The sequence below is a fragment of the Heliangelus exortis genome, chromosome 6, assembly GCF_036169615.1.
Source record: "Heliangelus exortis chromosome 6, bHelExo1.hap1, whole genome shotgun sequence".
In the NCBI taxonomy this organism is placed as follows: domain Eukaryota; kingdom Metazoa; phylum Chordata; class Aves; order Apodiformes; family Trochilidae; genus Heliangelus; species Heliangelus exortis.
This window is the reverse complement of record NC_092427.1, coordinates 14,576,315-14,600,611: the sequence shown is the minus strand read 5'-3', so window position 1 is coordinate 14,600,611 and position 24,297 is coordinate 14,576,315. Positions and strand designations below refer to the sequence as shown.

Here is a 24,297-nt window from a genome sequence, read left to right as displayed (position 1 = left end):
ATATATTTATGCACACACACACTAGTATATATATGATAATATTACTACTTTTAATTGAGGTTTTTTTCTCAATCCTGTTAAGCACAAAGCCGCTCATAGACTTGGGTTTGCACAAGGGGTGACAGTGCAAAATGAGTGTCCTTGATGGGAAAGCTTTACCCATTCATAAAACTAGGGTATCTCCAAAGACCTCTCAGTGCTTTGGGGAATTCTGCAATCCAAGGCAAATTTTCTTAGAGGAGATGCTCTATCCATCTGTGCTAGGAAATGAACTTCAAAGGAAGGTCCTGTTTCTTGCAGAAGGTGAATTAGAGCAGAGCTCTCACCCTGGAAACTGCAACTACCAGATTTCTCACCTGGCAGTGATTTGATGGCATTTGAATTCTTTATGTATATAAGCTGTCTGCAGAAGATGGCTTCCACGTCTCCTAGAGCCCCTGAAGGTTTTCAGGATGGTACCCTTCGACATGCAGTCTCCTTCAGTATAAGTCAGAGGTGCACAGAAGGCAGGAGCAGCCCAGCCTATTATTTCCTGCCCCATCCTGTTTCCCAGTGCTGCTGGAATCGATCCCTGTTGATTCTGGCATGGTTGTGCTGAAAGCCACAGGGGACAAAGGCTCCTTTTGTTGGGAGCTGCAGCCAGGCTCATGGACGTGCCTCTCAGCACTTGCCTTTTCCTGGGACATCACGCAGGGATTTTTTGTCCCTCAGCTTCGGGTTGTGGCACTGGCCAGGGAGTGGTTCCCTTTGCTGTATTCTGGGAGAGGGAGGAGAGAAGAGGCTTGAGTAAAGTGGTGATTGAGGTCCACACAAGAGGAAGCTAAATATTGGGTGAATGTGACCCTTTATAGCCAGGTGCAGATAACAAACAGTGAATCAAGAGGGACAAGCAGACTTTGTTCCCTTTTCCGTCTTCGCTCTGAAAGATACTTTGTGTTACTAAATCTCAGTTGTATGTGTTTTTGTGTTTTGGTTTAATTTTTATTTTTATTTTCCCTGAAACTGTCCATGTTCAGGCAGTACCAGCATTTAGTACTCTGGTACTAAATATAGTACCAGATAACAGGCTTCACATAACTAATACTGAAGTGCAGTGGTTGGAGGGGAGGGGAGATGAGGAGCAGTTTGGGGTCGGAAGTGTGAGCTGGGGAATGCTCACTTCGTACAACAAGTTCTCCCCCTTTTACAGGTTTCTGCTTCCTTCGAAGGTAGTGCTGCAGTTTGTGTCCTTGCGTGGCTGTGGTCGCAGAGCTGTTTAAGGAGGGGGAAGTGAAACCTGTGTCAAGACAGGATCCAGCAGGGAGATTTTATTCTGTGTCCCTGACTGGTGGGGAAGGGAAGCAGCAGAGCACGTCTCTTGCCAATGAGATCTCAAAAGCTCACATTTAATCTCTGAGACACTGTCTCCCATGATCAGTGAGTATCTGCAGAACTATCCACTGTGGTAGGGAATTGAGCAGCTGCAGCAGCAACTGCTGATGGTAGCCTCAATGCCTACACCTCTTTCCTGCAGGTAGTAGTGAAGTATTTAGGTGATGGTACTTGCCTCATGGGGATGAAGGCATGGTGCAGTGTGCACATGTTGTGTTCACTTTTCCTGAGCTATTAGTGTGGATAGCAGCAGCCGTGGAACACTTGCTGGTTGCTGTCATGATTAATTTTTATTAAAAATCATGCCAAGCCAAAATTAGTACGTAGGAGCTGCCTGGGAGGCTGATGTGACTCTACTGGAAAGACATCTGTGTGGGTGAGCAGGCGTCACACCGTCGCTCTCTGTACCAAGGAAGGAGTTTCTTCTTCACCTGCTCACAGCAGTTTGCTGCAGGCACAACATGTCTGTTGTTGAACATGAATGGTAGTGCTTTGGTTAGGAGCCTTACTGGATACATAACATGGGATGTGCCATATTTCATCAGCTGTATTGGCAGACCTGCTATGGCTCTGTGTTAGGGATCAAGGAAGGGGTGTTAGTCAATTCCACTGACTCCTGTCTGGGAATTATAGGAAGCAGAGAGTTGGATTATATTGTCTTGCCTTAGTCTAATGAGGTGCTTGTTCTTTTTGTCAGACACTGCTACTGGTTGCTTTTGGTGGTGTGGTGGCCTAAGTTGTATCTGAGGGGAGCGCTTTTTTTTTTTTTTTTTAATTTCCATCCCCTGGTGACCTCCATCCAGGCTGTGTTGAACCACTAGAAGCACAGTATGATGGTAAGATCTTGTCACTGTGCCCATCCAAACAGGGGCAAAACTAAATTGCCTGCTCAGATATGGCTGCCAGAGCGGTGAGATGGCTTTGTTGCAAAAGCCCCCTTCTACTCTTTGATCCCTTTGTCTCTGCTGAATAGGATGATTTTGGCAATTAGTGTTGGAGATTGCTTGGCTGATGCCTAAGTCTTGGTTGTCTAGGTTCATCTCATGTCCTGACAGCTGTTTTCAGAGACAATCAGAGAAGCAGTAGGTGACTTCTTCAGCAGCTCCAATGTGTCAACTCTGTCAGCTTTCCATTGCTTCCTACAGTACCAAACCATCTGATGCTGTTCCTGCCTTTCATGGTTTTTTTGCCATGGTTTTACCAGCCCTGTTCTTCAGCATAGATCTGGACTCTGTGCTCTGCAGGGTTCATTTGCTGTGAATTTGCCTTTCTGAGTAGGTGAGCAAAACTGTAAATCACTCTAGACATTGAAATCTTTTCCCTTCTTTTGCTGGTTCTGCTTCTTCCCTGACTTCGGCAGCATCAAGAACACAGGAACAAAATGGGGAACCGCCAGGGTAAGGGTGACCTTCAAAAACAGAAATCAGTCTCAAGTTAACACTAGAGCAAATTCACTGCAAGGAACTAGGCAAGTGGAAAAGGCCCCTGCTGTTCTTTCATGTGTGGGACAAAGGAGAAGAAACTGACTTGCAAATAATAATCTGGAATAATAAATTATTAAAATGTTGATTTCATAGTAAAGATTCAAACATGGCAGTCCCTGTTCCAGAAACAAGCTTTTCAAAAAGCTGTTTGAGAGACTGATTATTACCCAAAGTTGTATGTGACTGCTCGGAGAGAGTTAATGTTTAAAATAGATAATTTGCCCTATTAGTTGTAACAAAGCATTTAAACACATCCTGTTGGATAGCAGCACAAAAGGTTGTCTGTTCCTTTCTTGCTATTTGGATTTCACTTTAAACTTTGTCGTGATGGTCATGCATCAGTATGAGCTGAATGGATGCTGGCATTTATGAGCTCCACTGGTGAATCTGCCTCAAGGTCACAGCTTGGCAGTTTTGTCACTGTGCTGTTGAACTGGTTTTCTTTTGCAGTACAGAAGATGAGGTGGTCTCACACTGGTTCCTGGATGTGGTTGTAATGTATCAAAGTACAGGATACACAGTATACTACGCTAAGTTTTCTCTTGTTTAAATGCATTCACTCATGTCTTTCTGTCTTTCCTACACTGCCATCATGTCTTGTGGTCTCACTGCACAGGGCTGTGGCCATCTTCCCCTTAGAAAGAACTGACTGCAAGGCTCTGTGGGTGGCTGGGGCACGAATGTCCACCTTGCTGCAGAGTTAGTCAAGGACTAGGGTTATATTAGCAGGTTCCTTAGTCTGACTTCTTCAGTAGATGTTGTACTTGAATCCTCCTTGGTCACACAGAACAGAGCAAGGTGTCTATTGCATGTCAATTTTAATATGCTAATATGAAATGAAATGTCAAAGGCTGCAACTGCTCTTAGATCTGGGGGGGTTTCTTTGGTTCAGGTGCTGTTTCTTTGCGTGAGAGCTTTGGGTGATGTTTTATGGCTGGCAGGTCCCCTGGTCTGTGTTCTAGGCAGGTCCCCTGGCTCGTACACCTGCTCTCGGGTAGCCCAACGTTTATCTGTAGTGGGTTATCTGTAGTGAGGTGGTTTTGTAGCAGGCAGTGGGCCACATGAAGATGTACAGTGATCTGTTTTGGCATGATAAATCCTGAAGGTCCATAGTCGTGAAAAAGTTATTTTATTCTGACTGCGGAACAAGAGGGTTTACAGCCTATGTAATCCCAGAGAGTTGGATAGAAGCACTCAGATGAACCTTGTCTCTCTTGATTTGTCCTTGTATACACAGGTCCAGTTAAAATCTATGTGACTTAAGCTATGTAGGGTGGAATTTCAAGGTACTAGCTCTTGGGACTGAGAAGGGAATCTAGAAAAAAGTTTGCAAAATACTGAAATCTTGGTATCAAGGACAGATTTAGTCACTGGAGTTAAAGATATCTTTTGGGTGGTGCTTTCACAGCCCATGTTGAATAACAGTAGGGTCTTCAAAGACCTGTGCAGATAGTGATGATATAACCAAAGATAGGCAACAAGTGAATGAATGGGCATGACATCTATTAAACAGCAGTGATGTTGTTGTGGTTAGAGAGTTGTGCTGATCCAGAGGAGAGCTTGGGTTTTACATGGACTTACTCTCACTCTCAACTGCTTCCTGGTAACCCTTTGCAAAAAGCTCTTAGGTAAGAAGAGATGTGAGCAGCTGGATGCAGTTCTGGCCTGCCTTTTCTCATGAGTGCTGCTGGCTATAGAAACAAGCATGCTTTAACCACAGAAGGTCAGCTAGGCCTTTAGGCACTGGACAGACATCTGATTTTATTGTTAGCCTGAATAACAAGATTAGCACCAAATGACTCACAGAACAAGTCAGGTGGTCTTTAATCTTCTGTAACTGGGTTGGTATGTGAGTATTTTCATTATCATAACAGTATGTCACAGTATGTGACAAAACAGGTTTTCAATGACAAATGTTTTCTATAGAAACTCTCAACATAGTTTAAAAATACTTATGAAGGGTGTTTGGCTTTTTTTTTAATTTATTTTGGTTGGGCTTTTGGCTGTTTTTTGTTTGTTTGTTTGTTTGTTTTAAAGAATGAATGGAAAATTGCCCCAGAGAACCAATGTAAAAGATTTTGCTGTTGAAGTCTTTGGGAGAGAAAGTGATGCTTTCTCCTTAGCTCAGTGGTGAACCACGAGATGGTCCTGATTGGGGGGGCAATGGACATCACAGCTGAAGGTACAATTTGTATTAGATTTTCTTCTGGAGGCCAAGTTCCTTTCTAAATTCTGGGCTGCTTTCATTCCTGTACTTATAGGTTGCAAGCTGTTAAGGACAGCTCCAGCAGAGAACTTAATGTTCATAATATTAATAAATTGGTGAATCTCCACAGTAAATGTAATCAATGCTAAAGAGTGTTTTACAGCACAGACATTCCTCTTAACTGCCTCAGTGATCAGGGATGGCTTTTATGCCTCAAGTGCAGAGGGCACAGCAGTTTGCTTCCATTGTAGGAGCAAGGTAGGATTCAGGCTAGGATGCCTTTGTCTTAATTTCAGCCTTTCTGTAGACAACACAACTGGCATAGTTGAAGGAATAAAATCAGAGCCACCCTGCAAATATTGGTTTATATGTCATCTTGAAAGCTGTCTGGAGTTTTCCTCATATTGAAGTGAAGCTAATCCCATTTTTTAAAAATGAGAAACATTAACCTAAGTAAATATCGGGTGGCTCTAGCTTATCAAGTAGTGTGATGGGATGGGGAAGGGAGTTGTATTTTAAAAGTGGAGATTGTTAATGAAAATATGACAAGTTAATAATTTCTGGCAAGGTATCCTCCTTGCAGCTTTACATCTCTCTTGTTTATTATCTGACTGTGATAAGTTTATGGTTCTGTGTTGTAACAGCTCAAGAGGTTTAAAAAAGGCTTTGATTTGCACAACTTTTGCAAGAGGGGACAGAGAAAGGTAAGCTTGGATCCCTGAATTTTCCAAGAGGCCCCTTGAACAGCTTCTGAAAATGTGCTGAGAGCAAAGTCCCATGTGCAAGAAGGGTTAGAACTGTGTGCTTGACTCTTTTTGTGGGAGCTAAGGCCACTTATAACTGTGGCACTAATTCTGTGTATCAGTTTTATAATAAAAGTGTGTGAGGATGGTGAACTGAAGATCATAGAGCAAGAGGGAGGCCAGGAGAGAATAGCTGAGTGGCATTACTTGAGCATGTGAGTGTCTTAGATACTTGTATCAGTTTTATGATGACAAAGAAGGATTGAAGGAATAATCATGATATCTGTAGACCTGCAGATGCTTTTTAGTAGATGATCTTCAGACAGTGAATAAACAAAGATGATTAGTAATGTGGTGGGCATGGAGTGCTCAGGTCCTAGTGGCTGGAGTTCAGTGATGTACATGACATTTAAAGTATGCAGTGTGTAACAAGACCTCTCCTTCTCTACACACTTTTGTGTCTGAGATGCAAACAGGAGTGAGTGGGCTGGGTTTTATCCACTGCCAGACACCTGCAATCATTCAGCCAAATCAATGGAATTTGCTCCTGGATCACTGAGAATCCACCTGTTTCCCAGAGAGTCATGCACTCAGAGAGCTCTTTTAAGAGATGAAGGCACGTGAATTAATTTATGAAATGTTTTTATTTTCATGAGTGATGCAGGACCACTTAACAATTTAAATCCTTTCTGAATGATCCTTTAAGATCAAGTAGTGGTGTGTGGAGCCAGGGCCCTGGGGGAGCTGCAGGTTCCTCTGGTTATTAATGGCCACAGCAAGGACTCACAGGTTCTGAGAATAGACTCTGTGTTTGCTTTAGAGGAGACAGCTGACAATGGTGTTTGATACAGCAATATGTCTCTGCCTGACTTTTGACTGACAGTAACACAAACTCCTTCTCCTCCCAGCCATGGCTTAAACCTGGTGACATTTACAGCAGAGCTAACTTCTCTATTCTAAGTTTAGATAGTGATTTTTACCTTTGTCTGCTTGTGTGTGCTTAATAAGATAAAAAAGCAGGAGAGGGACTCCACAAATGAAAACGGAGCAGGAATTTCAAGCTATAGCTGAATGTGAATGAGGGAGGTGTTAAACCTGCATTGATTTTCATGGACTGATTACTGTGGACCCTTGTTCAAGTGTTCAAGGATTATAACCTACCTAGGCACTTTTAGTTTGCTCTCATGAAGTTTTTTTGGCAAATATTTATAACTATGTGTTGGTCTGTGTGACAGGGTATTTTTGCTTTTTCTGGGCAAGGTTTCATGTGGAATTGGCTTAGCCCCACCTGTGCACAGCAAATGAATGTATTGTGGGTGTATGTCTGTAAGCCATCTGGAAACAGCATGGGATCTTAGCTGACTGCTGAGACTTCTTGCCATCCATCCATGTTACTCTTTGAAAAGCTTTTCCTATTAATGTACCCGCTCACAGGAGAAAAATCTTCCCTCTCATAGCAGACAAGTCCAGGAGAACAGAGTTGTCTCTGTTCTTCATAAACCTGCCTGGAATGATGGTCACTGTCAAGGAAGCCTGTCCCGTTTGATCCTCAAGCAAGAAGTGCTGAAGCACAGAGCAGATGAGAAAGCAGGTCCTTGTCCTCTGATGCCTGACCTAGAGGTGTCCTGAGCTTATATGTAACTTTATGCTGTTAAATGGTGGTTGTGTGGGGACAGCTTTTGTTCAGAATCACTTAGCCTATTTCAGGTGAGTGACCTAAAGGTTTTGTCTCCTGTTACAGACCTTTGGTAAGCCTTCAGTCATTCAGGAACATGATTTTCTTCTTAAGCTGTCTTCTCCAGGGCCGGGCCTGGCCTGGCAGGAGGTCGTAAGACCCAAATAGAAATAACTCCCTGTTAGACTGGGCCCTGAGGGCTAGGCATTGAATGCATGAATCCCTGGCATTAGGATAAAAAATGGTCTATGGAAGCTACTGCAACCCATCTTTTTGTGAACATCATGAACAACTTTTTTGGCATGTGTTTCTGGCAAACTCCCCTGTGACTTCAGACAGACTGTTACTTATGCAGAAAGGTCTGATGGCAGGTAGTGTCCAGAGAGGTTGCCTCTGTAAACCACATGAACCCATTTCAGAAAAACACTAGCATTTAGGAAAGTGTTTTGAGCCTTTCAGTGTAGGGAAGGAAAGCTCCTGTGTTTGGCTCCTTTCTCTAAAATGAAGGTGCACTGGTCAGGGCAGAGAGACTTGATTGCATCAGGCCCTGTAGAACTTCTCCATCACTTCAGCAGTCCACATGCCTCTGCTTGCTTCTGAGGTCCTTGTCAGGAGCAATTAGCTATCTCTGATGGGTGGAAAAAAAGATTTGCTGAAAAGGGTTTTCTCTGTTTCCACTTCCCTCGCTCTCTGCTATAAGAGTTTGCAAAACTACACTTATGTAAGCAATGCTAGCAGTGTTTTCCACTGTCACTTGGTATTTGTTGAGTGAGCTGCATCTTTTGTCTGCAGACTTGGGGATTTTCAGTTCCATGTGCTTTGCAACCCTTCATTCAGCTCTTTGCTAAGCCAGACACGTGGTCCAGAGTCATTCTTGTTATTGTGTTAATGCATAAGTACTGCAGCAGTTCTGAAGGGTAAAATCCCAGGGTTGGGATCCCACTGTAATCAAATCTGGAACAAGAAAGGCCCCTTGCCTTCATGTCTCATAGAGGCAAAGCAGACCGAGCTTGCAGCTGCACTGGTGCTGTAATCAGCAATCCTGGCTGCCTGCATATTGGGTTTTCTGGAGCATGGTGTACAGCTGTGGGTGAGAGGGGGGAGCTGGTCCATCAGCACTTCTGTGAATGGAAGGTGCAGAGCTCTGCTGACCTGATGAATCTTATTTCAGTAGGTATTTGTGGCTTAGTACCAGAGTCCCTCAGTATTCCATGTGATAACTGTGGAGGCATGAGTGGTGGGTTGGTATTACCTTTCTTGGAGGAAATTAAACTGGGAAACTCTTTTCTTTCCACACCCAATCACATTAGAAAGATGTTTGGAGCCATTTCACAGTAGCCTACATTCTTCCCTAATGCATTCCTTGAAATCTTTCACAGGATTTCTAAATGATCAGCCCTGTATTGTTTCATAGACCCGTTTTTAATGCTTATGGATATATGGTACATACATTGAAGAATAAAAGCAGTCTGAAGATATTTTAGCAGATTTCCCTTCCAATTGATTTATACTGACAAAGTTTCCTCAATGTGTCTATTGCTGCTCCTGTAGGAGTGCCAGCTCACATCCACATGTTTGTAATATATTCAGATCTGTCGACACCCTTCCAGCCTGGAGCTGAGCAGGGAACCTTCTTGTCCTAGGCTGGTAACTGAGCTCATAGACTGCTGTCAAAAATAAAAGCTGCTGAGCTTGAATCAGATCTGGTTATCTAAGAACTGGAAACTGCATGAAAGACAGAAATGACTGAGTTGATAATTAGTAGCATTTAATGCTTTGCCTTGGTTGGGACATTTTGATGTGAAGGTTTGAGGAGAGGATGAGCATGAAAAACTACTTTTCTTGAATTGCTGTGTCCTGGGCCCTGTTTAAGGGTTTATTTGGCAAATAATGCAACTGATATAGCAAACAAAGGGAAGGAGACCTCTTTCTTCTGCTCCTCCTGCCTCCTTTAAAAAAAAAAACCAAAAAAACCAAAAAAAAGACACTGAGGTGCCTCTGACTTGCTATGCCAAACTCGCAGGTGTGACAGCTTCTGCACAGAACCCTTTCTGGCCTGTGGTAGTGTTGGCTGAGCTGAGCTCTCTATTGGCCTTTACATCTTCTGGCACATAAGAAAAAGGCACTTAAGAAGTCTGCACAGCACTGTGTAGAGGACAGAATTTTGAGCAGAAGGGAAGGGGGCAGCTGAGCTCCTCATGTCAGTGGCTGCTGTGGGAATACACACGCATGATGAGCAACATGGGCAGAGCATCCCCTTTCACACTGATGGTGAATCTGTGCCACACATAGGCAGGGGAATGAAGTGTGGAAGGGCCCTGTTCTCCAGAAATGGTGGCATCAAGCAATGTGTGATTTGTAGTGTGGCTGATGTCAGGTGTCCTTGTGCCCTTCAGCTGTGATTTATGCTTTTGGGAGAAGGGACTGAAGCATTCTGGATTTGGCCTTTGGCACAATGAAAGCATTTGCTGCCAGGCCAGCCAGGTGTCCTGGCTTAGTCTTTCTTTGGTATTTTCTCTATAAAGATCTCTAAGTTCAGTATCCATCTTGCTGGTAGCTAATAGAGCAAACCTGCCTGATGTGTGCTCACTGTAGTTGTTGGAAGGAGAGGGCTCCTGCTTAGCAACCTATTCTTAAACTTGAAGAAGATCTGAGGACTGGTCATATGACTGAAAAAAAATCTCACTTATTTCTTTGGAAATGTCTTTTCACTGTTGACTACTGAGAGGGTCTTATGTAGAGACCCTTCTTAAAAAAGCTTCCATATTATCAGTGTTAATAGTTCTTGCAAGCATGTTTTGGAATTTTTCCTAGAACAGCTAACAGAAGTACTGGGCATACTACTGTAAGGGGAGCGATTCTGTTTGAGGGTTTTTTTGGTTTTTGTTTTTTTTTTTTAAATATGAAACAACTTTATGTAACATCTTATGTGGAACATCGTACTTGTGATGTAGCTTTTAAATAATATCCTTGTGAAGCTGGGAAGATCTGAGGTGTGGTGTTTGGTTTTTCTTTTATTATTGTTTTTCTGTTTGTTTGATTATGTGTTTTCTTTAAAACTAATCTGGATCCATTAAAAAGTACTACAAACAAGTTATTTGTTTGCTTTTTCACTAAAAAGTGGTATCTAGAGTAGAGCAAGGGAGTGCATGTAGAGCTTGCCTTTTTCTTCAAACATCTTGTTATTTTATGGGGTTTTTGCTGAAGCTGATGCCACAAAAAATTGACTGAGCCCCTGGGCTTTGTGTATGCTTGAATGTCATCTTTATCTTTTTTGTTAATTAGTCTGTTGAGCATGGAATTAGCACAGATTAGCTGCATGATACTTCCTGGGAATTTTGGTTTCAGAACTCTGATTCACAGAACAAGTCCTACTGCTGTTTTGTGGAAAGCCAAGAATCAACTCATCAAACTTGCTGAGATTTAGATACTGTGTATGGGAATTAGCAGTGAGCCTTTGGAATGAGGTGAAGAACTGTGAACATTTAAAAAAACATCTCTGTACAGACTGGGTATCTGTACTACACTCATTAAACTATCTGGATGCCAACAAGGTCTGAATCCTATATAAGAGGTACAGGAAAAATCATGTTAGTTCAGGTTCCTGATAATATCCTGGGAACTTGGAGAAAATACTGAAAAAGACAGAACAAGGTCAGTAAATGACCTTTCTGCATCTAAGCAAAAAAAACCAACAACCAAACAACAACCTCTGAAAGACCAAACACTACACTACTTTAAACTTTAACTCGTATTTATTGGAATAAAGGCAAATTTCAGAAGTCTCTGTGTATTATGCATGATTTCATAGATCAGATACTTATCATAGAACCATGGAATCTTCTGAGTTGGAAGGGAGCCATCAGGATCATCAAGTCCAACTCCTGTCCATGTGTATGTACTTTTAACACATAATGCAGAACTGTTCATAAGGTATCAGCAGGAAGCTGCTGAGGGGTTGCAGGGAGTAGTTGGCCACTGGAGGCAGGACAGGTAGGTGTTAAGTTTAACTTGGGTTTCCTGCCTACTTGTGTAATGGTTGTCAAATAGCACTAGAAATGAGGTCAGGTATGGCCAGGTGAGAGGATGAAAAAGACCATCTTGTACTAGTCTGAGGGAAATGGAGAGACAGAAGCTGTTAGCTTGTTTCTCTGAGTGCTCCAGGCAGTGTAGTAGATAAAAGCAGCAAAGGAGTACTCCAGCCTAGGAGAGAAGAGGATTGTGGAAATCAGTCAGCAGACAGCTATTCCAGAACCACTCTTAATTACCGACCAAAACTCACTTCTCTAGTGCCATATTAGCTAAAATGCAAATTGCAGCCATGTTTTGGGTTTGATTTTTAAATGCACAAGTCTTTGTGCAGTTTGATTCCCAGTCGCTCAGACCTATAGGCAAATGGGCTCCCAGGCTTTCTGTAAGTAGCAGCCCATAGGTACAGCAAAGAGAGGAAAAAAGAAAAAGTAAGACAAATAGAGATTTGGATATTTTAAGCTTCTCAGGGCGTTTTTAATGTACCATTTTTAAAATATGACTGCTTATTTTTAGATCATGAGGATTTGCCAGGTTCTGCCTTCTTTTGCAGGATTTGTCTTTCTGAAACATATAAACTGGCTGAATAATAATAAGTATAAACACTTTGGATGTGAAATCAGAATTATTCCATATAATGTGCTGGAATATTATGCCTTTGCCTTCCATAACAATTTGCATAACCTTTTAAGGGTTCATTAGAGTGTTAATAACTCCTGACAAGCCTTCCTCATTGTAGCTAGTGTAGTCTGTGTGAATAAATCCATATGATAGTGTGCAAGTGAGTTATTGCAGGTCTTAAGACTCTTCTCCAGCATCACCTACAGTGGTTCAGTCTGCTTAGGGCCCTAAAATCTTAAGTGAGTTACACAGAAATATACAAGAATTGTGTATGTGAGTGTTGTATAGGTGAATATATGTGCAGTTCAAGAACTTGAGCAACACAGACACCCACGCAGTAACCAGCACTTGTAGAATACAGATTTTTTTCCCTTAAATAGGCAGGAGAATATCTACAAAAAAACTCTGCTCCCATCTTTGATGTTTGGAGCAGTTATACTTTCTCATCTAAACTATATGACTTGAATTTGCAAAAATCTTATCTTTAGGCTATGGAGTGGACATGAGAGGCTGACCCATGTGCAGAGCTAAAGCACTCAGAGCTTTCTCCCTCCCCTTGTTGGCTGTCCTGCCCTGCCAGTCTGAGGGTTGGGCCAATTCTTCTGATTGTGTTAACCTAGGCCATAGGACATTCAGAAATTAAGTACTATGCATAATAATGTATTGTGTGATAAGCAATACTATCAGTGATATGAATCCCATGTTTGATATCCTGTAACTTGAGAAAAGTGTTCCCAAAGGGAGCCAAGTACAGAAGGAAGCATCTTCAGAATGAAAGATTTCACAGGCTTGCTCCAATGCGTCTTCAGTGAGTACTGTGAAGTAATTTAAATACCTTTAAAACACAGAGAATACAACTAAGAAAGTAATATTCTTTCTGTAGTAGTAATGATTAACATGTTTCTACATGCTGATTTTGAGAGGTTTCAGTGTGGCACCTAGCTGAGTCTTTGCATCCATTTATGGTGGATACTGACTGCCTCACTCCGTGAGGGGAAGGCTGAGCATGATAACTTAGATTTGCTTGAGGTCTTGGGTGAAGCCCATGGTGCAGTTCAGATTAAGCTTATCCCTATAGGACCATTGCTACAGTCTTGTAGCCTACAGTTACTTCAAAGAAGGCCTCTAGAGTTTGGACCAGAAGAATCTACTGCAGAAAACAATATTTGGTAGAAAAAGGGGAGCCTTCAGCAGTGTATTCAAAGGAGAATACTGAAATAAAGCAGGTGGACTTTTAAAAAAACATGTTTCTAAAATCCCACCAGATCCAGGGTTCTGACCAGATCTCTCCATCAAGCTTTGCTTCTCTTAGAAAACAAAATAAACACCACTAAAATATGCATCTGCGTGTTGAAAACATGCAGCTTCAAAAATGGGACAGGTCCTTCGTGTACCCCCTTCTTGGGGATATTACTATTTATGACTGAACCTTAAGGATAAGCTGACCATTGTTCCAAGCCATTAGACTTAAAAAAAGTCCTGCACCTGCTGTGCTTGTTTCTATATCTTGTCTTACACCTGACATGATCAGAAACATGGGTGTTATTCTTCAGATGCTCATTTTAGCCTGGTGAAGCTTGTTGCTGTGAATTGCCTCTGAGCCCTGTTGGGGCTGTTTGGGGAAGCAAATTTCACCAGAAAATAATACAGAATGAGAAAGCAGAGCTGCTTTTTTTAGCCCTGTTCACTATAGAGTCAGGGAGAAGGATGAACTTTGTAAGGCAACCCAATGTGACCACACTGAGTTATGTTGAACTTGAGAGGTGTGTCCTGAAGGTGCAGGTCATGGTGGGCCTGCTCTTTAGCAGCTGTCAGAGGCAGATATTTGAATTGAGCCTTCAAGGCAATGCACGTGACTCTTACTCCTGCAGAAATTGTGCAGTATGGTGCCATTTAGGGAAGGTGGCAGTGATGTGTGTTTCTTTGACAAAAGGCTATATGTGCCATTACCTCATCACACTTGGATAGATGTTACACTTCTCCCTGTGATAGGGAGGAAGGAGTGAGGTCCTTCTTGGGAAGGGACCTTTTCAGAGACCATTGTGTGATTGACCTTCTGTTGCTGTCACCTTCAGGATTTGGGAAGACTAGCTTTGGAAGAGCCTTACAAAGTCAATTGGGGTGGGATCAGTCCAGCCTAATTCATGCTTGAGATGCTTGTCTAACTTTTAAAAAAGTCTTTAGTTAGCAAAGGAACTCCATGCAATCTATTTTAATGATTTAAATTCTGCACTGTTGGCATATTTGTGGGGATTGTTCAGAGACTTCAACACTGCAATGTGACCCAAAAATTGTATTTCTAGTTGTTTGGATCTTTCCAAGTCAGATTGGATTTGAGAATATGGTTACATAGGCAGACTTTAATGTATTTTAATTAGAGGGACAACTGTGAAAAACTGAATGTATCTTGAGCTGAGCACCCAAAACTGATCATTTCATGTCTTTGTACTTCTCTTTACCATTTGCTATCTGGGGATGCTAGTGATAAATTTGGTGACTCTGTGACATGCAGAAGAAACAGTCCTCTTTATGGCTTGATGGATGTGACACTGGGCATGGATTTTCCAGGTCATTCAGGAAGTCTTTAACAAATGCTATATTGAACCCTGATTTCCTAACTCTTAGCCCAGTGGCTGAGGCAATGTCCAAGTTTTGCAGGATCTATTCAACCTTGTCAGCAAGCAAGAAGCAAATAAGCACTGCTCTATCTGTGCCAAGTGTGACATTGCCCTTTCCCATCTTCCGGTGATCCGAGGGTCTTGCTGATTGCTTAGCCATGGGAATAATTTTCTCAATTTAAAATGAATCATTAGTATCTTTGGAGTTTCTTCCTCTCCACCCCCATCCTCCTTTGTCCAGTTGTTTCAAAGAAAGACTTAATTGTGCCAGGCTTGCATGAGGAAAGCCAGGCTGTTCCCAAAATCATCCCAAAGGCGGGCATGTAGGGCAGGAGGACGTGCCCTGCTCCCAGTGAGGGTCAGAGGGAGAGCAGGACTACTGCTGCTGCTCTTGCTTTGTTTCCTTGAATCTAAATGTGAAAAACAAATTATTCCATACACAGAAATTGGCTTCATTGAGCAAGTCACATTTCATTTGAGTAGAGAAGAAACCAGGCTTAAAAAAGCTTGTGAAACTTTCTCTGTACCTTATTAAGTTGTGTGGCTTTGTGCTTTCCATCTGACTTGGGCACAGTTTTATCTCTCCCCCTCTTTCTTTCATGGAAGAATAGGCAGCATCCTGAGATCAGAGATTTTTTTGTTCTGTTGCTAGTTGACCCATTGGCACATTCCAATTTGTTGTAATTAAAAATAAGTCACAGTATTTACTGGCTCTGTGCCCAGCTGGTAGTTGGAGATAATGCCCTGGAGTTGGCAGGTACTGAGGAAGTCAGAGGCATCGTTTATGAGGGGTCAGGAGATGGAGTGATTTAAGAGCATGAAGCTCATATGAGTAAGATGTAATCACAGCCCCTTCTCTGGTAACAGTGGGGAGTAAGATGTGGACCTGCAGAGCTCAGGTTGTCTGTTCTGGCTGTGGGTTTAATGATTCTCCCTTTACCAGGGCCAAGCCCACCCCAAATGAAGATGTTTCAGATGAAGATTTAGCTCTGTTTGGGATCTACAAGCTGCGTTTATTTTTTGCCTTCCTACTTATCATCTGCATTCTCTGAGCTGGTTTTTGTCCTTGGTGACTCATATGCCATGAAAAGTAGTCTTATTAGGTTACTGCTGTCACACAGGGGGCCTACATGGTGTTTGCTGAAAATAATTGGGTTTTCAGGTCTTGTGGTGATACTGATATTTCAGAAGAGGTGCTGAGTGAGAACTGTGGATGCATTAAGCACCTGTTGTATATTTTGCTGATAGAAAGCATAAATATGAATCTGTTAGCTACTTTTTAGACCAGAGCAGAACTGCATTTTAGTTGGTCTGATACTGCTTGTTGATGCTAGCTTCTGCTGCACTGCTGGCAAGTGTTTGTAATGGTGATTGCAGTTCTAGCAATCTCTAGAGAGTTTGGTGGTCACAGGGCTGATCTTCAGATCTCCATTCCCTTCATGCCCAGTGCTTGAAGCAGAGCATGGAGAGACCCTGTGCTAAGCACTGCAGGGGTTTGCACTTTGGAAATGCTTCCTCCTCCACATAGGAAAAAAAAAAAAAAAAAAAGACAGCTACTCGAGATGCTTCCTTTTGAGTTCTACAAAACTGGTTTTTAGGTAATGCTCAGTCATGCTGTCAGTTTTGCAATTTTGCTTTCCAGAATAACCTGCAGCTTGAATTTCCCTAAATAAACTTTGTTTTGTTGGGAAAATGTTGTTGGTTTTAAAGGCTATTTTATGCCTTTACTTTTCTGACCATTGCTAGCAGGATGCCACATTGCTGATACAGAGGATTTCTGATTTCTCTGACGTTTCTTCTGTTACCTCACTTTGTGAAATATATCAATTCAAAGCTTCCTTTAGACAGTTCCGTCTGCAACAGATACATCCATGATATGAGAGGAATATGATAATTTACTTATTTGTTAATAACATCTTCTCTTCTAGAATCTTAAAATGCTTTTAAAACTTAAGTCAAACTCTGAGTCTCCTTGTTCCTTCTATTGAAATGCAGGGAAAACTTGGGTCCCATGGGTGGAATTTGGCTCTGTTGGAGTTGCTGTACTTGTTGGTCAGGTGCCTGTAGTTCTGGTTTATCACCTGCAGATCTAGCTAATTGTTGGAAGAAACCTAGTTTCTGAGCAATACTGGAAAATCATGTGTTCAAATATATCTGGTGCCTGAGGCTAAAAACATTGCCTCGGATGACATCCCCCTCCTGTCATAGTGAATCCATAGTGAGCCAAGGCTAGAATGTACTGCAGTCCTGGAACCCCTCCTGAAATATGTCCCATGAGGTCTTTTTTTGGATTCATTCAAAGTATTCCCTCCCTCTACCCTAGCATGCACCATCTTGAAATGGACCCTCTCCTTGTGCAGGGCTAGGACTTCTCAGGTCAAGGGCAGAGGAAGGAGCCGAGCTGTGGTTGCTTCTTTAATCTTTTAAATGCCAGATCCATGCCTGCTGCCCAGTGTGGTTTGCCTCTAGACAACAGCTGACAGATCACACCATCTCTGATCCATCCAGAGGTCTGGGAGCTGCAGCGGAGTCCTGACTCTTACCCTGGTAAATCTGCTCCATTAATAGCTATCAAAGAGCCTGAAGTTTCCATTGGAACTTTATCTGGCTTTGCAGCAAGCTGGAGGATTAAAGACTGTTGCAGGGGAAGGGAGGGAGCAGCCGGGGCTCACCCGGAATAGCCTGACCTATGACAGCACGTACCAGCCTGGGATGGGAGTTGTCCTCTGAGCTCACAGGTTATTAGCAGTGAGCACAGACATGCCTCAGTCACCAGCACACTCAGGGCCATCTGCTCCATCCCTGGGTGGTTTAGGGGGATTTGTTAGTACAGCTTGCCTGCATGGCTCTTTGATGGGAGAGCTGGGAACAGGCTTGAGGGCCAGCCTTGTGGAGCTGTAATTTTATGCTGCTTGAATGACCATAGGGTTTGACCTTTGGGCTGTTTGTATGGGGCAGATCTGGTTTTGAGGGAAAGTAGTATGAGAAGGTAACCCCTGCCCTGCTGCAGCCCAGGGCTGTTGTCTCTGCTGTGTCATAGCAAGTATTAAAGGGACAGAAGTGGCTGTATGGCTGGGACTCACCTATAGGACTAGAGGGTATGGAGCACAAACCTTCACCTCCCAACTTAGAGAACATCATAGGAAGCAGGCACAGGTCTTTTGGTGTAGCCAAGGATTCATTCGCAACTGGTTTTGTTTTCCTTGCCTTGTTCCTCTGCTGGCATCCCAAAGTCCTCTGTTTCACCTGTACCATGTCACCACTGTGGAAAGATGCAGAGTTTCTTGTTACTTCTTCCCCCCTCATTCAGAGCTGCTCCTCAGCAGAGCATTGCTGTTCCAGCAGGAGTTTTTTCCGTAGTGATAAGCTGTCAGGTAGAACCCTTTCCAGTGTCCCCTGTTTTGCAGGACAGGGTGCAGAGCACCTCAGCATACTGGAACCTAGATCTCAGCTGGCCAGATGACCCCCAGCTCTGCATGCTTGTCCCTGGAAGAGCAGTGGAACTGCAGATTAACTTGTTGGACATGTGGGTAGCAGTCATGCAACCAACAAAATGAATAGTCTGTGGGTGCTGCTCAGTGTTTTACACCAGGAGGCATTGAGGCTGCTTTAAACCTTTGACCCCAGCAACCCAAATTCCTCCCACTTAAACAGCCTCCTTCCCTCTCCTCAAGGCTGAAGGCATTGAAGTCTCCTGACTGGCCAAACAGATGCATTGCCCCATAAAAAGCTCCTCTGTAACCCAAACAACTCTATTGATTTGCAAGCTGGGAACATCTGCTCTGGAATTTGCAGCTTGTGTGCTGTATCTGTTGGTGGTGGGTGTTAGTGCTCTTGGACATATAGGAAGTCACCCAGCAGGAGGGAGATCTGATGCTCCATAGGTCTGGTTGCCTTGGGGAATACAGCTGAACACAGGGCCTTTCAGCAGCACTTTTCTGGAAGAGGGTCACTGTGACACCTGATGAGAAAGATGGGGCCATACTGAATCCCTCTCTCCTGCTGGCACGGCAGCTCCTCCCAGGAACAAAGGAGGCACGAGTGGCTGGTGTGCAGGACTCTGCCTGTCCAACCAAATTTGCTACTTCTCCTTTCCAGCAAGGTCTTCCGTGCCAAGGGTCTGAAAGGAGGAAGGGGATATTCGTGCTCTCTACATCCTGCTGCATATACAGGTTTGCCAAGCACGTTTGGTGCTTGTAGCTGCAGTTTTGCTGACATTTCTTATGCTTCTAACTCTGGAGGTTTTTGGTTCAGCTCTTGGTCACAAAGAGTCCAGTCTTTATCTGTGTGTTCTTTCCCCTCCCCCCTTCTCTTTTGCTGGCACTTGAATACCTGGGCAATTTCTGGAGGTGAAGAGAGGCTGTTGAATAGAGGAAGAATGAAAAACAGTGATTCCCTCCTAGACATCCAATCCCAGCCTAAATAAGGGGACTTAGGAGCTGGGCACTGAATGACTGCACTGATTTATCATGTTGAGTGCTAGATTCAGTTATTGCAGTAAGGACAGAGCTGATAATATATGTGCCTATAGGGGGGAGAGGGCAACTAAGTGAGCCAAATAGACATAACACAAATGTTCTCTACCTTGGCTTTGTGAAAAGATGAGAATGAGCCAGTAGGTGCATTGGCTTTTGGATTTAGATGACTATTGTAGATCCCTTCCAACTGAAAATACTCTGTTCTACATCCTGTTGCATGGATCTCTCAATGCCATATGGGGGACCAAACATGACCTTTTAACATTCTCTGAGAAGTTCCATGTGTAGCAAAGGGAGCTGGAGGAAAGTGGTTTGGGTGTCTGTCATGGCTACCTGGCAGTTCCTCAGGGTGGCACTGAGGGACACTTTACCAGTGGCCTTCCTGTAGACCTGATGGCAGCAACATGCACCTGCTTTTCCGTCTTGACCCACTTCTCTTCAGGAGGTGTTCAACATGATGGCTCAGACCTTTCACTAAAAAACTGATGAGCTCAGCAGATTGAAAGCGACTTCATCTTTCCAGACCTTTCTGCCTCTTGGGCAGTAATGCTCTTGCCATCCAGGGTTCCCATGCTTATTTTTACTTTTATTCTTACTTTTTATTTTAATTTTTATTTTAATTGTTATTTTATTGGGTTTTTTTTGTTTTATTGTTATTATTATTTTAATTGTATTTTTTTAGTTTTTGGCACAGTCAGGTTTTATTTTCAATTGATATCCATGTTGTAATTGGGCCTAACCAGTTATAGTTTAGTTTATACTTGTCTCCCTGCTGCTGGAATTGCATGACAAGTATCTAGTGCCCTCCTCCACAGCTGAAGTTTGCACAGCCCTCTTGTGATGGACCTGCCTTCCTATCCAGAAAATGAAGTGCTTTGTTCAAAGCCTGGGAGTGATCCACTTAGCTGCGTGGAGTTTGTTAGTAGAGAAGTGTGATAAGGAAAGTAGTCTGATAAGGAGTTTTTTTACAGGCTATGGGGAGCTGTGCAGAGAAGCAGGGAGGGGAACAGGGCTGGCTGCTGGCACTCTCAGATGTGACACTTAGTCTGAGTGTCATGTCAATCTGTGGTGTAAGGTCCCCAGTGTCTCTCAGCAGCCAGCTCCTGACAAGTATGTGCACAGTGAGAAAACGTGCAAAGAAGGTGGGACTTCCACTGCTCCAGCCATCTTCTCACTGTAAGGAGGTGTCTGCATGTCTTTCGATGTCTGAGGACAGTCCAGGTGTTCTGGGAACAAAAAACCCAACCCTGTCTGGACTAATGTTAAATCAGGATAAGAGTAACCACACAACACAAGACATTAGGGATGTGGGTTTTTTTCTTGCTGGTTCAAGAGATAACAACTGAGTTGCATTTGCCATTTCTGCAAAAATCATTAGACCAGTGGACAAACCTTAGTCATGCTCTTTGGTGCAGCAAAGAGGTCTGAGCTCATCAGGATTCATCTTTGAGCTTTTTTTTTAAACCATGACTGTGTGGAGAAATATTACAGAAAATGTGTGCAAGCATAAATGAGACTTTTCATCTTCTTAATCACCATGGGCAAAACTTTGCAACTGTTTCTTTGTTTCTGCTTTGCTACCTTTTTGTATGAAGCCTCTTAACTTTCCCCTCTCCTTCTGCAGGTCCTTCAGAAACTTGGGAAAGCAGATGAGACAAAAGATGAGCAGTTCGAGCAGTGCGTGCAGAACTTCAACAAACAGCTGGTAAGATAATTTGAGATATGTAATTACAGCCTGGGTTTCACTATTAGCTTCCAATCATCCTGTGCTACATGCAGTTAAACCCCACTAGGTTAAATGATGCCACAGGCCTATTGGAGTGACTCCCAACTCAGAGCTGTTCACTTATGAGAAATTAAACAGTGTGTTCCAGTGTCCCTATCATGTAGTCAGGGAGAGTGCATGCTGAAAAATAGTACTTGTTCTAGACTGAAGTTTAGGAAAAGAAATAAGGAGAACACTTCCTTCAGTTGGCAGCTTTGTAATGTAGCTTTTACTGTTGGGCTGGAAGGAGATAAGTAGCCATGTTGTGTCTCTGAAAGATGGATGGGTTAGGAAACTGACCACAAATCAAAGTAAAGTGGAAGAAGGCACATTCAGGCCCCTAAGTGCAATGGAGGGCAAGAGAGACAATGAAAGTGAATACTGAAAGGAGATCATCCTTCCATGGCTAAATCTAAATCTAACTTCCTCCCCATCCTTGCCCAATTGCTGTGTCAGGCCTGAAAAAAGATTCATGGGTGTGCTTCATCCCACATTGTAGCCACAAAAATATTATAACACTCCAGCAATTTCCCCCCACCCTTGCTAGTCAGTTTTGTTTTGCTTTGGTTTGTTTTTTTAATTTGAAACTTTTAGCAGTCCAGAGGAAGGGAAAACATCAGTTACCCCAGGGGATTTACACCATAGTGCATGGCATTCAGGAAAGTCATGTTTCTGTTTCATGGTGGGAAATGTATGCCACACCAAAGCTCAGGTGGTTCTGATGAAAGAAATATTTTATCCCTTTTGTGCCCTGACATATTTAGGGCCTTTTTCTGGAGCTGTTAGGGGCAGCTGTGTCGTGTCTGTTAAGACTCAGCAGATGTGGTTGTATGTTGCAAAACCAGCTGAGAAGGGATTTGCCACAGCTGAATATAATAAAAATCTTTCAGTCTGACTTTGACTTATGTTTAACTGGAGCTGACTGCAGATTCCTGGAGACTAATGCTCATTCTCTTGGCAGCAGTAGTAGCTGTTGCTCCAGAAGTTCATAGAGCATCTCTATAGCATGTTCACCAGTGATATTCTCTTGTACATGGAGGAACAGAGTTTGGCTTCTTTCTGACAACATCATGTTACCAGGTGTGACTTTTCTGTATAATTTTTAAGTGCTGGCAATCAGGAAATAGGCTTTTTAAAGGAGGAATACTGAAAAACTCACATTCAAACGATCTGGCTGTCTGGGATGGCTTTTCAGTTTCCAAAGTCATGAGTTCCAGTGGTGCACCAAGAAGCTGAATTTCTTTTCCTGTCTTGCAGAAGCAAGTTCTTGCATGAACTAAAGTCTCTAAATAATTTATCAAAGGAGCTGCAGACTGCTTTGCATTTCCTTCTTGGGGTCTGCTGGTTTTGTTTTGGCCGTCAGTTTCCCTATTACTGAAGTAAAGTTTTTTTACAAGTCAAAGTGTAAATGTGAGTTAGCTGGATTCTTAGAATATCCAGGGCTGAGGATTTGTTGTGGTGTCAAACACAGTGAGGAAAAAACTTTTAACAAATACACAGCTGTTTTTATTTCTATACACGTGTTTAGTGTAGCTATGTGTGGGATTTCTATGGTCTTTCCTTGCACAGTCTTCTCCAGTGGGAAATGTGTAAGTTTGGAAGAAAGCTGATCTTTTGTTGCAGGCTTGTGACAAAACAGCTCTCCCGTGGAAATGGCTGGGGAGGGACCGGGTAGTGGCCCTGTTGGCTGCTTGATTAGAGACTCCTCTGATTCTAATGATTGTGATGGACCACTTCAGCACCATGTGTATTTCAATGAATGGAGAACAGGTCAAAAAAAATCCCTCTTTTTCAGCCAGGTTGCCTTGTGGTTCTTTCAAATGGTGGTTGAATGGACATAAGGGAAAACATTGCACTTCCCAGCTCTCTTTCTGTTCAGGTTCATATGAGAGGACTATTCTGAGGTCTCTGAATGGCAGGAGCTTTTTCGGTCAGATGGATGGATTTGCTGCATGACAAATAAACCTCACATTACCATTCTTCTGCAGGGCCACAGAGCTCATCTGTGTCACTTGAGGGCTTGACTAGCAGCACATCTGGCCCCCATATTACTCCTTCATGGCATATTATCTTTGGCAATCAACCTTCTGAAGGCTCCCTCCTCCTTCCCTTTCTAATTGTCAGTTCTGTTCAGGCACCAACACAAAAGGGCTGTGCTGGATATTGTCCTTGCAGACCAGGCCTGCTGCAGAGGTGCAACACAGCTTCTGCTCAAAGTGTGCCAGGCTTTGGCTTCTCTTCCACTTCATTTGAAATTGTTGCTGGAGAATCAAAGAGTGGGAGGCTGGTGGCAGCCCTCATACCTAGCACCATGTGTTGCTGCCTGGCAGAGTGCCTGGGTTTTGGTACCTTTTGTGAGCTGTACTAGTGTTGAAGTTCTGAGTTGGTTTACAGTGTTTCACACCAAATGCATGAGAGACAAGCTGCTGTTGGCATGCACTGCATCCATCTCTGTCCATACCCTCCAGTGTTCTGCACAGCCTCAGCCTGTAGGGCAGGCAGCGTGGCGTTGAATCTCTGCTCAAACATAGATTTGGCTTTGGACCATTACAGTCAGCATCTGTGAGAGAGATTTTTTGTGCAGGCAAGAACCCTTCATGCCCAGCATGAAGGCCATTTTGGCCCTACGTAGCAGAACAAGTGTACCAGTTTGCTTGGTACCCCAGGATGGGGCCTTCTCACCTGTTGTTCATGCTTTGTATCTCAACAGCTCTGAAGTTTTGCTGAGGGGGGCTTATTTGGAACAGTTGTTTCAATATATTGCTCCTCCCACCTTTTCTAATTCCACAGTCTGCTCTTCCAGCTCTGTATTAATGTAGTCTAGAGTGGGATATTACCTGTTCCTCTCAGGTGAAGAACATCCCTGCTGATAATAAAAATCCTTCCCATTAGAACTGCAAAACTAGGGGGGATATGTAAAGAAGGGATTGCAATCTAATATTAGGATGAAAGAATTTCTCTTGAAAATGGGGAAAAAGGAGTTTTAGGAAACCTGTCTACTACCAAGAAACAGCTCTACAGAAAATTGCATGCTTAGTCAACAACAACCTCCCAACAAAACAAGAAAGTACAAAGAGAAACCAAACCATTCTTGTGTTGTAATTTAACAGCGCAGTAAGTATAGGTGGTTCATTAGTTCTTTAGTGAGAGAGCTCTTCCAGCCCACCAAGAGTAGCACTTCTATTTTTAAATATGCATCTTGCTGTACATACTGTCCCTTATATCTGGTTGTATTGGAGGCTTATGGGGTTGAATTACACTGTGACTGCATGTGTGGCAAAATCTGCTCAAACAAGATGACAGTCGT

General features: G+C 43.1%; 1 protein-coding gene across 30 annotated transcripts in view; it reads left to right on the top strand.

The window, feature by feature from the left end:
• Nucleotides 1–24,297, top strand: part of BIN1 (bridging integrator 1) — a 95,835-nt gene that overhangs the window by 19,814 nt on the left and 51,724 nt on the right. For all 30 annotated transcript variants that reach the window (XM_071746767.1, XM_071746765.1, XM_071746781.1 and 27 more), the window contains exon 2: nucleotides 20,850–20,930. In XM_071746767.1, the coding sequence (XP_071602868.1) occupies nucleotides 20,850–20,930 (81 nt within the window). The remainder of the gene's footprint in view (nucleotides 1–20,849; nucleotides 20,931–24,297) is intronic.